General features: G+C 23.9%; 1 protein-coding gene across 3 annotated transcripts; it reads left to right on the top strand.

Annotated features, from left to right (window-relative positions):
* The first annotated feature begins 759 nt into the window (after window positions 1-759).
* Window positions 760-13,067, top strand: LOC145829039 (LIM and senescent cell antigen-like-containing domain protein 1). Of its 3 annotated transcripts, XM_082936792.1 has the most exons (10): window positions 760-841; window positions 2,023-2,073; window positions 7,175-7,343; window positions 8,181-8,247; window positions 9,648-9,840; window positions 10,086-10,163; window positions 10,232-10,372; window positions 11,092-11,243; window positions 11,702-11,777; window positions 12,040-13,066. In XM_082936792.1, exons 2-10 carry the CDS (start codon window positions 2,036-2,038, stop codon window positions 12,152-12,154), a joined length of 1,029 nt encoding a protein of 342 aa, XP_082792918.1. In that variant the 5' UTR covers window positions 760-841; window positions 2,023-2,035; the 3' UTR covers window positions 12,155-13,066. The 3 variants fall into 3 exon arrangements, with proteins under 3 accessions (XP_082792918.1, XP_082792906.1, XP_082792913.1); XM_082936780.1 differs by lacking the exons at window positions 760-841; window positions 2,023-2,073 and adding an exon at window positions 3,892-4,073 and having other exon boundaries at window positions 12,040-13,067; XM_082936787.1 differs by lacking the exons at window positions 760-841; window positions 2,023-2,073 and adding an exon at window positions 6,152-6,377.
* Window positions 13,068-14,317: the final 1,250 nt, after the last annotated feature.

The following is a 14,317-nucleotide window of genomic DNA, read 5'->3' as shown; positions in this document are numbered from 1 at the left end:
TAAAAAGGATAAAAACTATAAAAAAGAATTAATTCCAAACTGTGAGGTAAAATATAAATCTATTACTTGTACATTATTACTCTAATTCTAAAACAGTATTATTTTGTGCTCAGTAAACTATTACACCTGCAATAAAAACTGGTGCATATTTAAAGGAAAAAAGTTCACGTAAAAACTGGTGCATATTTAAAGGAAAAAAGTTCACGTTTGGCAAGACACCCTGTTGTATGTAAAAGAGTAAGGGCGGAGAAAAGAGCGAAAAGTAGTAGAATGAGCTGAAAACAACCTTATAAGTCGTATTGTTACTGCCTAGTGGTCAGAAGATATAAATTCTCATCACTTTATTGCAGCTAAAAACACCATTTTTTTGAATGAATGGTTTCAAACCATGTGTTTGATTTTTTTGTTTCAAGGTATTTTATAACAGTTACACAATAGACTTAGTATATATATATACTTTATTTTTACTTAAACTGCACAGGTGAAGTGTTAACAGAAAGAAAAAAATTACAATTAAGTCTTTACATTACTATACTTTCTGTAAAAATTAACAAAATTCTTATAAATATAATTTTTTTGTTTAAAACTATTTTTAAAGCTCACATAAACATTTTATACAATAATAATAGTTACTAATACATTTAAAAAAACAATTAACAAGAAAAATTTTATTTATTCAAGATTCATTAAATTTGTATTTAAATGAAAAGTTAAAAGTAAACAATAACTAATGTTAAAATAACTTAATTTTATATTTATAGATATTTAAAAGGTAGATTTGATTTTTTGTACAATTTATTGTCATTGGTTGTGTGTCATTTGGATTTGAAGAATCTATTAGGTGAGTTGAACTCAAAACATTTTTTGGTTGAATTTCATGTTATAAATTTTTCATTCTTAACTGTAAAAATATTTTGTATTTAGTATTTATTTAAGCATATCACAAAGTCTTAAAAAATGTTCTATCTATTTACTGAAATTTGAAAGAGCATATTTATAGTTTAAATTATATCAATTATGCAAAGTTTATTTACTAAAATTTTATTGATAAAAACAATTTAAGTCTTAAAAAATGTTCTATCTATTTACTGAAATTTGAAAGAGCATATTTATAGTTTAAATTATATCAATTATGCAAAGTTTATTTACTAAAATTTTATTGATAAAAACAATTTAAAAAGAAAACTAGTTCTTCTGATGTTTTTGTAAATTATAAAAAAGTTAAAAGAAGCTTTTTAGATAAAAATATTTTGCAATCCCTCAGACTACTTTAATACTATAACTAAAGCTCATTTAATGTCAATTAAATTTAATAAATATATTTTAACCAAGTTGTTTTAGTCATTTAAAAGTATTAAACTAACTTAACTTTACTATTTTTTATATTATAGAAACGTATTTTTTAAACAAATATAAAATTAAATTAATTGAATTGGTTTTATCAGTACTTAACTTATGTAATGAGTTTTTCAAACCATCTATTGAAACATTACAAAGATATAAACTGAATTTTAACCTTAAATGTTAGTGTAGTTTAATAAGTATATAATTTTAAGTTAGTAAAACGTATATCTGGTATTTGCAAATAAGTTAAAAAAATAAATATTAAAATTACTTAAACCCACTAAACAATTGCAAAATGAAATAATTGTTTTACTGGTAATAAGTACTTTATATATAGTTTTCTTTTCCTAGTAAAGTATACATGTAAAATTTTAAGCTTCTTACTTTGTAAATGTTTTTATTTAAGCTAGTGTTTTTCTTAAAAGGAGATAAATAATAAATCTATTGCTTTTCCATTTAAATATTTTAAAAATATATATAGCTTTAAAGTTTTTAAAAAAAAGTGTTAATTTTATAATGAAATTTAACAGTTTAAAATTTTTTTATTAAATTTTAATTAAACAGTTTTTTGTTCATCTTCTATAAGGTTTAGTTAAAATTGTTCTTACAAACAAATTAAATTATCTATAAAATTGACTAAATTATACTTCAAAAAATAACTTGATTTATCCTTTTAAGGTTGAACTTAGAAATGGCTCAAGCTATTGGAGCACAAATGAATGGCATGCAGTCAGTTTTAGTTTTTTAGTAGAAATTTTACAGATACTAAACAAAATTAAAAAAGTTATTTTTACACACGAATGTGATGAAAATAATAAAACCTCTAAAGTTGTTTATTCTAATTATTACAAAAATTTTAAGATTAAACTAGTAATTAATTATTATAAGTTATGCTATGTTTCAGTTTTATATATCTGTAAAATGTTCTAAAAACACCTAAAATTATATAAAAGTAGCAGTTTATTTTTAAGACAAACGTGATAACTCATTTAGAAATTAGTTTTTATTTTCGATTCTACTTAGATGAGTTATGAAAAAAAAACTGCATTGTAAAATATTTTTCTTAGTTTGTAAAGTACGCAAAAATTAATATTTTTTTTTTTAAATGCATAATTTTAAAAACCAATGTAGCAGACAAATAAAAATTGTTTCAATATGTTAGTTTCTTTTGTTGAAAGTACATCAAAAGAATCATTTTATAAATATTACCACTTTGATATTGTACACTAGAATTTATATTTTTCCAAGTGTTTTACTTATTTTATTCCTAAAAAAATGTAATCTTAAATACAAATAAACCTTTTCTTTGGAGTACTAAACCTTTTGAAAAGTTAAGACAGTTATTTAAAAACTATAATGCAACAACTAATAAACAAACTAATAAACTAAAAATATTTGAGCTTTTAACGAAAAATTTAGTTTTTAAAATATGGAAAAAAAGCTTGTCGAATTTGTCAACGTCAAATAAAATTATTTTACGACTTAGAATATCAAAATTTTACGGTTAAAAACAATAATTATTTGTTGGAAGTTGTATAAAGAACAACGCGTATTGATTAAAAAAGTCTTTGATTTACCTAATACTTTTGGTATAAAAGTAATATCAGTAAGATGTTAGTGTTAGCTATTTTAGTAAACTAATTTTTAATGTAAAATAAAACTAAGTGAATAAGTTATTAGATTAGTAAAAGCTATTAAGTAAAGTTAATGACTTTATAGCTCTTTTTATTGTGTTTTTTTTTAAATTCAAAATTTATTTATTATTTCTTTAATAGCTTTGTTATGTTCTTAATAAGTAAATTTAAATTTTATTTAAATCTTTCATAAATAAACTACCCATTTTTTATATATTTAACGTTAGTATAACAACCTTTTAATGAAGTATGTCTAAGTAGTACTCATTTGCACTTCTCAGGATTAAAGTGTTTAACAAATGTTGACAGTGTTTTTTGTAAACATTTAATCCTTTTAAATAAGATTTGGTGTCTTTGTGTTTTTCAACCAGCTAGTAATAGTTCAATTCAATGTTCTATTTTATAAAAAAGTAAGTATTTGTGAATTTTTTTATAACCTGTTTTTTATGTTTTCAAATATTTTTTCCTTACTTTTAAAACACATAAAAAGTTGTGTTTACAACTAGAATGATATTACACCAAAAGGCACACTCTAAAAAAATCAAATACCGAATTAACGACTAGTGAAAAATCTCATGTAATATTCTAAAGACATTCACTGTTAAATTCAAAGTATAAGACTGACTTGCTTTCTGAAATTAAAGTGCTAAACTCTACGATTATTTTCTTTTCAGAAAAAGCTTTGTTTTTAAGTTTTTGAAATACTCTAATTCTTTTCAGTTTCTATTTACATACAACACTATCTAAAAAGTAGATAAATCGTTTGCGTTAATACAAAAAAACGAATAAATGAGAAGGACTTTTCTATAGACTTTTTTTCTACCGGATCTTACGCAAACTCTTGCACAAATATAAGAAAAAATAAGTCTTTTAAATGTGTCTCAGTTAGTTCTTAACTAGTGGGTCAAAAAAATCTATTTTGATGTCTTCCTTTTTTAAAAAGAAGAGTACAAAACGAATAAAAAAGAAATATGAGCCTGTGTGTGTAATCGAAGATGAGGGGGATTATCAGGAGCCAGATGACTTGATCGGCGACGAACCCTCTGGAGAGCTGATTAGAAGCCGTGTCGGATCTTTCAGACAGCAAGCCGAAAGGTTGAATCTTACATTTTTTGATTTGTTAAATTGTAAGAAACGTGATCTTTTCTTTTAGTTTATGTCAGTTTTGTCTTTACTCTTGCAAGCAAATTTTGCACAGATTTAAGTTGAACTTATCATAACTTAAAAACCGTATATAATTTTGTTTGATTATTTTTCAATATAAGTTAGTTTTTGTTTTATCAACCAACTTTAAAGATTTTATTGACTTATAGGTATCTAAAATATAACTATTAAAAATTAAATCAATGAGTTTTTTATAAGTTAAATTAGTCATTAAACTAAGAGTAATTATCGAAAACTAACTGGGTTAATGGAAGTTGAGTAAAAATTTTTTACTCAATTCGTAAACTGATTTTATGAAGATAAAATTATGCTTTGGAAAATTTTTAAAACATGTATTTAAATAGAATATTTAAATTTTGGTAGGTATCAAACACGAACTAACATATTTTTAAACACAAACATCTAATAGCGCTCACGAAGACTATAAACGTACAACATAAAATTATATCCTTATTTGGAATAAATATGAGTAAAGCGCGCTGGTGCACGTAAAAAATTTAACCGAGAAGTTCGTATGACGACAGCAACTTGTTCAGCCAACCGTGTAAAACTTTAACTAGCGACAAAAATTTTGTAAAATTCGTTTTTTTTTTGTTTTATAAAACACTAATATTTCATTTAATGTTATGTTTATTATATTGAATAAGTAATAAGAAATTCTTATAACAAGCTCTCAACTATTGGAAATAAAAGCTATCCAAGTAAGTTGATATTTGAGATGTGTACTAATATTTAATACTTTGATAATACATGCATAAATCAATTTGTTTGTTCTTAATTTTAATTGATTTGTTTATAAGAACTTTAACAAAAATTAAACAGCTTTTCAAATAATTTTAATCAAAAACAGTTAATAGCTAGTACAAAGTTGCAAATAATTACTTTTTATCTGAAAATCCCTAAATTAAGAGTTCTAATGTAAATGCATTAAAACCATAACAGTCAGATTACTCTTCTTATATATATTTTTTATTGCACTACTTAAACAATTTAAATTAACGTCTAGATTTAAGGTTTAAACTTTAAAGTAGTATAGATAAAACAAAATTACCAAGATTAAACTGCTTTCTTAACAACAACTTCAATAATCATCTGAGAGTAAAAATGTTTGTAATAATTCTAACATTAAAAGGATCTCCAAAAGTAAATAACTGTTTACTAGAAGCAGAAAAAACCATAATAAAAATATTAAAGCTGACAGAAAGTATATATAAAAAAATTAAAGATAAAAATTAAAAATTGTAACTAACATTGATAATATTGCTTTATAACTGATTGTCCTCAAAGTTTCAAATTAAAAGTATGCAGCAAGATAGTTTTCAAGTATATACAATCTGAATATTAGCAGATTCTTGAATAAAGTGGCCGTAAGTTCATCACAAAATAGGAAATCTTGTTTTTTTAAGCTGTTTTAAAATTAAGCAATTAAAACATTGACTTAAACCTACATTTGAAGTTTTTTTTTTTAATTCATAAGTACTTTGATTTAATAATCGTTTGAAACTAAACATTAATAATTTTAGAAAGATGTATAAAACAATAGTTTACTTATAATATTACCGTTAGCTTAACTATTTAAAACTCAAAACCACCATGATGCATATAAAATATTTTGAATATTTTTTCGCCCTTCTTTGTTTGATTTGCAAAGTTGTTTTCCTTCTTAAGTTAGCCAGTGAAGTTTGTAACATTTAAATACTTTACAATTAAATAATCTCAAACAGTAACAGACAAAGACGAACAGAAAGCTTTCATTTATTATGCTCAGTTTAACTTTTCATTTATAATAGTGTACATTTTAGTTAAGCTAAAACCTTTTTCAAATAGTTTTTTTTGTTGAACTTTAGTCGGATTATCATGTTTATTAATTATAGTATATAACTTTAAGTTATTTAACTTCAGTTCTTATTCTTTTAAGATTTAAAACCATTTTTGTAAAAATGCTACGCTTGGTCTGTTACGTTTGCTTAAACAAACACTGTAGTGTTGGATAAAAAGCGCACAACATTTGTGAAAGCAAGTCTACTAGGAAGAACTTTATAAAAGTTTTTTTTTTGTGATATTTGTTTTCTTAATTAAAATCTACCGAATTTAAATTGAATATTAGTTTGAAGTTTCTAAATAAAAAATGACTACAAAAGCACATGAGTTAGGTTTTGAATTATTAGATTCTGATTTGTTTAGAAGGAGAAGAGACCCTAATCATAGTTCTAACATCGACTTATCTCCATTAAAGTATGATAATTTTAATTATTTTTATAAATTTTTATAGTTAAAAAAATTTTAAAGTCGAGAATTAAACATTTTGTACGCGTAATCAACAAAAAATACTATTTTTCAAAATAAAACATTTAATGCTCAACGTATTAGAATTTAAACAGAATTATTTATGAAATAAGAATATATATATAAACATCAGTTTTCAAATAAAATATATTATTTGCTTTACTTTTATTGATAATTTAATAGTTATATAACTAATTTGAATTTCTGTTTGTTTACATATTTTTAGTTAGATTTATTATATATTTTTGTTCTCAGCATAGTTTTTAACTTTCAAGTAATAAATGTTTTTAATTTTTAACAACATATTTTTAGATGATTTTAGTTATATTTTTGCTCATAATTTTTTATATAAAAGTAATACTTAACTATATAAAAAAGTAATTTTTTTTGTTCAAAAGATTTTTTAAAATTGTATTATAGCTACTGTGATTAAAGATATATTTTTCTATATTAAAAACTTGAAATAGTACAATTTTACTAAAAGTATAGAAAAAAAGTAGGACAGTTTTTTATTTAGTTTAGTAAACTACCTGGTTAACCAGTGAATAAAAGTTTTGTGAAAATACTTTTTTTACATGTAAGAAAGTACTTATAAGTCTTGATGATAATTTTAAATAAGATTTTACGTAAGAAAACAGAAAGAAGACGTTATTTTATACTTCCTCGCAACTGAATATTTTTAAATACCATAAATTATATTAAAATCTAAAATTCTGTAGTATAGTTTACAGTTTAATATTTTATAGTATTGGATCACAGCCAGGAAGTCAATTAAATCAAGTGATATGTGTGAGGTGCAAACAAGGTTTCGGTCCAGACAAAGAAATGATAAACTCGAATGGAGAAATTTACTGCGAAGAGTGTTTTGTTTGTGCTCAGTGTTTCCAAAAATTTCCTGATGGACTTTATTATGAGGTTTAATATCTTTTATATATTTAGGTTTTATTTTCTACTGAAACTTAAAATGATTTAAAATGTTGATATTTAATAATGCATTTTTATTTTCACTTGTTTTAAGCTTTTTTTGATGCTTTCAATAATCAGTTGGAAATTTATTTTGTTTACTCTACAATAATAAATGTTGTTAGCTGACGAAAATTTAACTAAAACTTAGTAAATTTTAGTATTCTATTTTATGCTTTAAAAAAAGATTTGATAAATTTTCAGCTACAGTCACACTTTATTTGTAATAATTTAAAACATTATTACCAAAAATGGTAAAAAGCCTTTAATCTTAAACCATTACGCTAAAGTACTAAGCTTTAGTAAAAAGTATTGCTAATTGAAAGGAAATGGCTTTTCGAAGGTCTTTAAAAAAAATCCTATTAACAAAAGTAAGCTTGGCAGTTCATTAAAAATTTATATATCTTTTTTGAATTTCAAATGAGTTTATAGCCTTGTTTATCTATGGTAAAGCTCCTTTAATAGTTTCCAGGCCTGTACAATAATTTCTATATATTAGTTGCTCGTTTAATTTTATTAAAATTCAGTTAGTAATAAGTAAATAAAAATAGTTACTTTTAGTTTTGTCACAAATATAATTACAGCTATTTTAGTAATGTTTTAAGTTTCTGTTCCTAGCTAATATACTTTTATTTGTTCAATTATAAATGTTTGTTATAATTTGACACACTAAGACTGTTATTTTTTTATCTTATTAAAATCTGTTATAATGACTTAATAGACTACAAATTTAGTATTTAATCAAAATATGTTTTACTAATTTTGACCATCTTTTTACAAACTAAACAGTATGAAGGAGTGAAGTATTGTGAACACGACTTTCATATGCTCTTTGCACCTTGCTGTGGAAAATGTGGTATGAATTTTAATCCATTTATTCTAAATCTAAATTCTGTATTTCATTAAAACTAAAACTTTTATATCGTAAACAAAGACCCGTGTTTTGAAACAATTTGGAATTTTAAAAGTAAGGTCTTTCTTTTTTTGCAGGTTTTTTAAGGTTGCACTAATAACTAAATAATTCTTGACTTTGATTAAGTTTTATACTAAACAGACAAATTAAAAAATATTAAATGAATATTTTAATACTTTTTTACTATAAAATGTTTAAGTAAAACGTTTGCATAAAACTGAAATAAACTTTTTTTTGTTTTCTTACGTGTTTGACTTAAGAAAATATTTTAATTTTAAGTATTACTCAACATATTTTAAATGTTTCGTTTTTAAGTTGCTATGTGTAATTTTTTGTATTAAACATGGTATATGAAATTGTTTTAAGATAATATTTTCTTATTTTCTTATGTTTTCAAAATCACCTATACTCGTTTATCTGTTTTATTTACAGACACTTGTCTTTAAAAGATGAGATCAAAAAAGCAAATTATTTTTTTAAACTTTTAAAAACGGCTTTTAAAGACATCAATCTTAAAACATCTATTAGAATTATCTAGTGTTTGTTTTTTTGTACTATTTAAAGTAAGTAGCCACGTGTTTATGAACTCATGTAAGTTACTTTAAACAAAGTCTTAGATTCAACATTTGACTTTTTTTAAACATTTAAGATTTTTTTTTTAAAGTTATTTAAACAAATGTTCAAAAAAAATTTTTAGCCTCAATAACACCTTTTTTTTGTAGATGTTTTGTTTATGCAAAGTTTGTATTTCAAACATGAACTTGAATTTTTATTAATTGTTATTGATATAACTAATAAACTAAGTTGTCTCCGTTTCATCAACTTTTTCTATTTTAAATTAATATCTTTATAAGCTAAAATAATGTAAATACAATCAACTATATATAGGTCTTAAAAACATTCGTTTAAAATCCTAATTTAAACTTTAAATTTTTCTACTCACCTCGCACTTTTAACTTGGTTTTAATATGTTAGACGGCAGGTGGTTGTAATTTAAACTGTTCTGTATTTATGTACTTGTTTTTAAATGAACATTACTTGTACAATTTTTTAATTAAAGTTAATCTTGCGCCCACTATAAAAAGTTAAGTTTTAAAAGAATTTTTTAATGCTTTTTTGAAGCATTTCAAACAGAATTTATTCCAGCGTGCACCAAAAAACGATATAAAACTGATGTTCTTATTCTAATGATAATAAATCAGGCCAAACATTCAGGAACATAGCAATACGCATGTAAAGCATCAAAAGTTCTTAATAGTTATAAAAGCCCGCTTTATGTTTTATTTTTTCACAATTTAGATCAATCAAACTACTCGAAACTCACAAAATCTTAATAATTTCAGAGGAGTTCATAGTCGGAAGAGTCATCAAGGCGATGAACAACAACTGGCATCCTGACTGCTTCCTGTGCCAGATCTGCGGTTGCGGGCTGGCAGACACCGGGTTTGTGAAAAACGCAGGCAGGGCTTTGTGCAGGCCCTGCCACAACCGAGAGAAGGCAAATGGGCTGGGAAAATATGTTTGCCATAAATGCCAGTAAGTCTTTTACGTTAAAAAAAAATTTTACAATAAAGTTTTAATTAAATATACGTTAAAGTTAATTAGCTTGCATTTAGGAAAATTTATATAACTAGTATATAGTTTTAAATGCATTATAAGTCAAAAAGTTTTAGCTGAATTAAGAACCGCATGTAATACAAAACCAATTATCAAAGCATGATCCTTAAAAAAAACAAAAAAAAGTTCTAGTTATAAAAGCGTAAGCAAAAGTTTGTTTACAGCGCGGTGATAGAAGGTCCTCCACTCAGGTACAAGGGCAACACGTACTGCCCGTTCCATTTCAACTGCACATCTTGCGGGTTCGTTTGCTTGCAATGAAAAATAACTCAAAATTATTAGAATTTTCTTAAAAACATTTGTTTAACAGAAAGGAGCTGACCGCAGAAGCGAGGGAGCTACGGGGCGAACTGTACTGTCTGCCGTGCCACGACAAGCAGGGAATCCCCATTTGCGGGGCCTGCAGACGCCCAATAGAAGAAAGAGTTGTGAGAGCGATGGGAAAAACATGGTTTGTTTTTGATAACTATTTTCATTAAAAAACCATTGATATTGAATGTAATAAGAAAGTGTATGTCTTCTTATTATAATTAAATATATAAATAAATATTAAAAATTTAATTAAACATAATTTTTAAAACTTTGTTTACTTTACAACGTAGCTCCTTTTTAATTGGAGTAGAGCCAACCTTTAGAAGCTTACCTTGCCTATTTTTATTTACTTTAGTAGTCATAAACTCTTATGTTGGCGTTTAAAATATTTGTTTAAAAAAAGCACTTTTCTCTGCTGATATCATAAGCACAAACATTCCTTCTTTTAGTATTAGAAAGTAGTAACAAAATTTTTTCTGTAACTTAAAAATACTTTTAACTGTTAGAGTTATTAGTTGGGTCGCAATACTTTTCCTATTAATTAAATTTGATAATAATTATTTTGTTTTTTGAAATATAACAGAGATAACAAAACTTAAAGTTGAAGAACTTCATTATTAGTTTAAATTAGTATTATTCAGCAGTTTCATATAGATAAGTATTGTACAAAAAATGTTTGCTTACTAATGATATACTATTTTTTTATAATAGAAAATAACCTAAACCTATATTTTAACAACGTACATATGGTTTCTAAAAGCACTTTAAAATATTTACAATTTACATAATTAAATAATAATTCGTATCAGCAAGTCCAAAATTTAAAAAATATTTATACAAAACTCTGTATCATTTTAGGCATGTAGAGCATTTTGTGTGTGCCCAGTGCGAGAAACCTTTCCTGGGTCAAAAGCATTACGAACGCCGTGGACTTGCGTACTGTGAAACTCATTTCAATCAGCTTTTCGGCGATGTATGCTACCACTGCAACGAAGTTATTGATGGAGATGGTATGTTTTATTTATTTCTTACATATACTAACAATGACAATTAAATAAATTAAGTAGTTTTAAAATCAAATGATTATATGTTTTTATTGTTCAAATTCCCTATAAAAATATCAACGACTAAGTTTAAAATAAAAAATGACGTAAAAATAGCAAACCAAATCGTGATCTATAAGCGTATGTTTAAGCACGTTAATTCAAATAAAAACTTTTTAAATTACTGAGATAAACATTAACAATGAATGTGACTTCTAATTTAAAAGATCAACACATTTTTATTTTATTTTATTGTACAGCATACGGTGTTATTACAACTTTACTAAATTTAGTTTACTTCTTTTATTTTAGTTAAAACAAGCCTGTTAAAACAAGTTATTTAAAAAGTCTGTGATTTCACAAGCTTATATGAAAAACTACAAATTTTACATATTAAAGTTGTTTCATTATTTTAATTTGTACAGTTGTCTCAGCGTTGAACAAGTCATGGTGTGTATCCTGCTTCCAATGTACCTGCTGTAATGGAAAACTTACTTTAAAGTTTGTTATTTGTTTTAAAGTTTTTAAATATTCTACGAATATATATACTTTTTTAATTATGATAGTGGAGTAAATATTCTTATGGTAGCTTTGATAAAAAGAATATTTATATTTAAAAAAAACTGAAATCTTTAAATTGACGTTCGTAATTAAAATGACTAGTTCTGAAAGAAGCAATCTTAAAATTATTAATATTTTGAAATATATTGTAATAATCTAAATAAAATTAAAACCTAAAAATAAAATATACTAATTTTTACAGGAACAAGTTTATTGAGTACGATATGAAACCAGTTTGTAGAAAATGCTATGAAAAGTTTCCTGTTGAACTTAAAAAGAGGCTTAAAAAAGCAGCTGAAGCAGAGAAAAAGCGTTAAAATATGCTTAAAATCAACAGATGAAAGAACTAACTATTATTTTTATCAGTTTCAACTTGAATATATTTTTGAAAGATAAGTTACTTGCTGGTATAAGTTAACAGTTTCTTGTAAATTGGTCAAATTTTGAAATGTATTATTTCTTACAAAAAGCATAGCATCGTTTTTAAATAATTCTTGCCACTCAGTTTGTTCTATTGTTTTTTAAACCAACATTTTAAAAACTCTTCTAATTCTTGATAATAATTTGCTTTAATAGTACTTTTTTATTCATAACTGAAGAATTTAAAATTATCAATGCTTTCGAGTTAAATTCTTAATTTTATGAACAAAATCTTTTTAAAGGTTTAACATTTATACCTAAAAAATAGAGTCGTTTTTCATGGAAATTCTAATAAGATATTTATGTGTTTTATCTTTTAAAAGTACTGATTTTTATTTTTAGTTTGATTTTTAAGATTTTTTCTTTACTATTACTATTATAATGAAAAAAAAGACATAAAACTTTTTATTCCTAAATGTTGTATTTTTAAAATATGTTTTTTAAGTATTTTTTTTTGTTAATTGAACATTGTATACAGGTAAATAAAATAAATTTATCATACCGATTTTTAAATAAAAGCTGTTCAACTATGTTTCGTTGTTTATAATTTTTGCCTTTAGCTGGTGAATATGTCTTATGTACGATTCAGTGCCTACAGTAAAAGTATACAAAATTAACATTTAAACATTTATACACAGTTTAAAAAAACACACTTTGAAACAATGACTCAAAACTTTTTACATAATATTTGTATATTTATCATAAGGCACAACTATTTATGTAAACTAGAAAGAATGATTTTGTTTTATGTATTTTAACCCCTTTTACTCAATAATATTAATTTCTTATTTTAATTTTACTACGACTTAAAATAAACTTTGTAAAAAAGTATTGTCTTTTTATTTAAAATCTATCATATAAAAGTTTGTAAAATTAATATCATATTGTTGAAAATACTTAAAATTAAATTGCTTGACTAAAATCACTTTTAAAAAATTACTTAAAGAACAGTTTCCTGAAATGTATACCAATATCCAAATTTAACTTTTAGCTATTTTTTTAATCGTTTTTAATGCTAAAACAGTTTACTATTGTTTGATACTAAAATAATAATAAAGCTTTGCTGATAACCTTTACTTTAAATTTTTTGAGTTCTAATTAACTTTTTATGTTTTTAAATAATAAGGAAATCAAAATATATTTATTAAAGTTTCTTGCTATATAGTTAATTGCCTTAAAAATTACTCAATTTACTGAAATGTAAAGAGCTTATTTAAAAAGTTATATAAATAGCTTATTTAAAGTTTTTTGCTAAAAAATTTAAACAACTAAAGTTTGTTTAAAGAAAATGTTTCAAGTTATTTACATTTTATATATTCCTGTAACAGACTTCAATGATTCCCATGAGTGTTTTCTTGACTTTTGCTCGAAATTTTTTTAACTTAGCTAATCAAAAGTCCTACTCACAAAAATGGAAATATACTTGATCTGTTATTTTGCTATAATTTTTGTCTAGATAGAATCATACCTTATTCAGTAACTTCTTTATTGACAAATACGTGTGACCCTAACTTGTTTTCATTTAAAATTCAAAGTCAAAAAGTTATCAATGCTAAAAAAAGTACATATGGTTTTAAAAATTCAGAATTTGAAACCATCAATGATTACCTGTCAAATTATAGTTGGACTTCATTATTTAACAAGTCGAAAAGTCTCCAACATTTTTATGACCAATTTATCAGCTCAATTCAAACCTCAATTAAACGTTTCACATTACTTTGTTCTAAAAATAACAAAAGTAAGAAATATCCATCTCACAATAAAAAATTATTAAAGGAAAATTTTTCCTGTACAAACAAAGTAAGACAAATAAATTATTTTCTAAAGATTATAAATATAAGTCAAAAGAATATCAGTTAGCCGTAAAAAAAATACAATCTTGAATTTGAAGAAAAATTCTGCAAAAACCCTAATTTAAAAAGTTTTATAGTTACGTAAAGTCTAAACTTAAATTAAGTACTGCAATACCCCTTTTATATGACAATAATTTAGATAAAACAATAAAATCAGATTTTGAAATAGCCTCACTTTGTAACAAAATTTTTCAAAAAGCACTTAAA

The sequence above is a fragment of the Thalia democratica genome, chromosome 1 (assembly GCF_965202585.1).
Source record: "Thalia democratica chromosome 1, ktThaDemo2.hap1.1, whole genome shotgun sequence".
In the NCBI taxonomy this organism is placed as follows: Eukaryota; Metazoa; Chordata; class Thaliacea; order Salpida; family Salpidae; genus Thalia; species Thalia democratica.
Note: the sequence above shows the minus strand (reverse complement) of the source record. Positions and strands in the feature narration are given on the sequence as shown.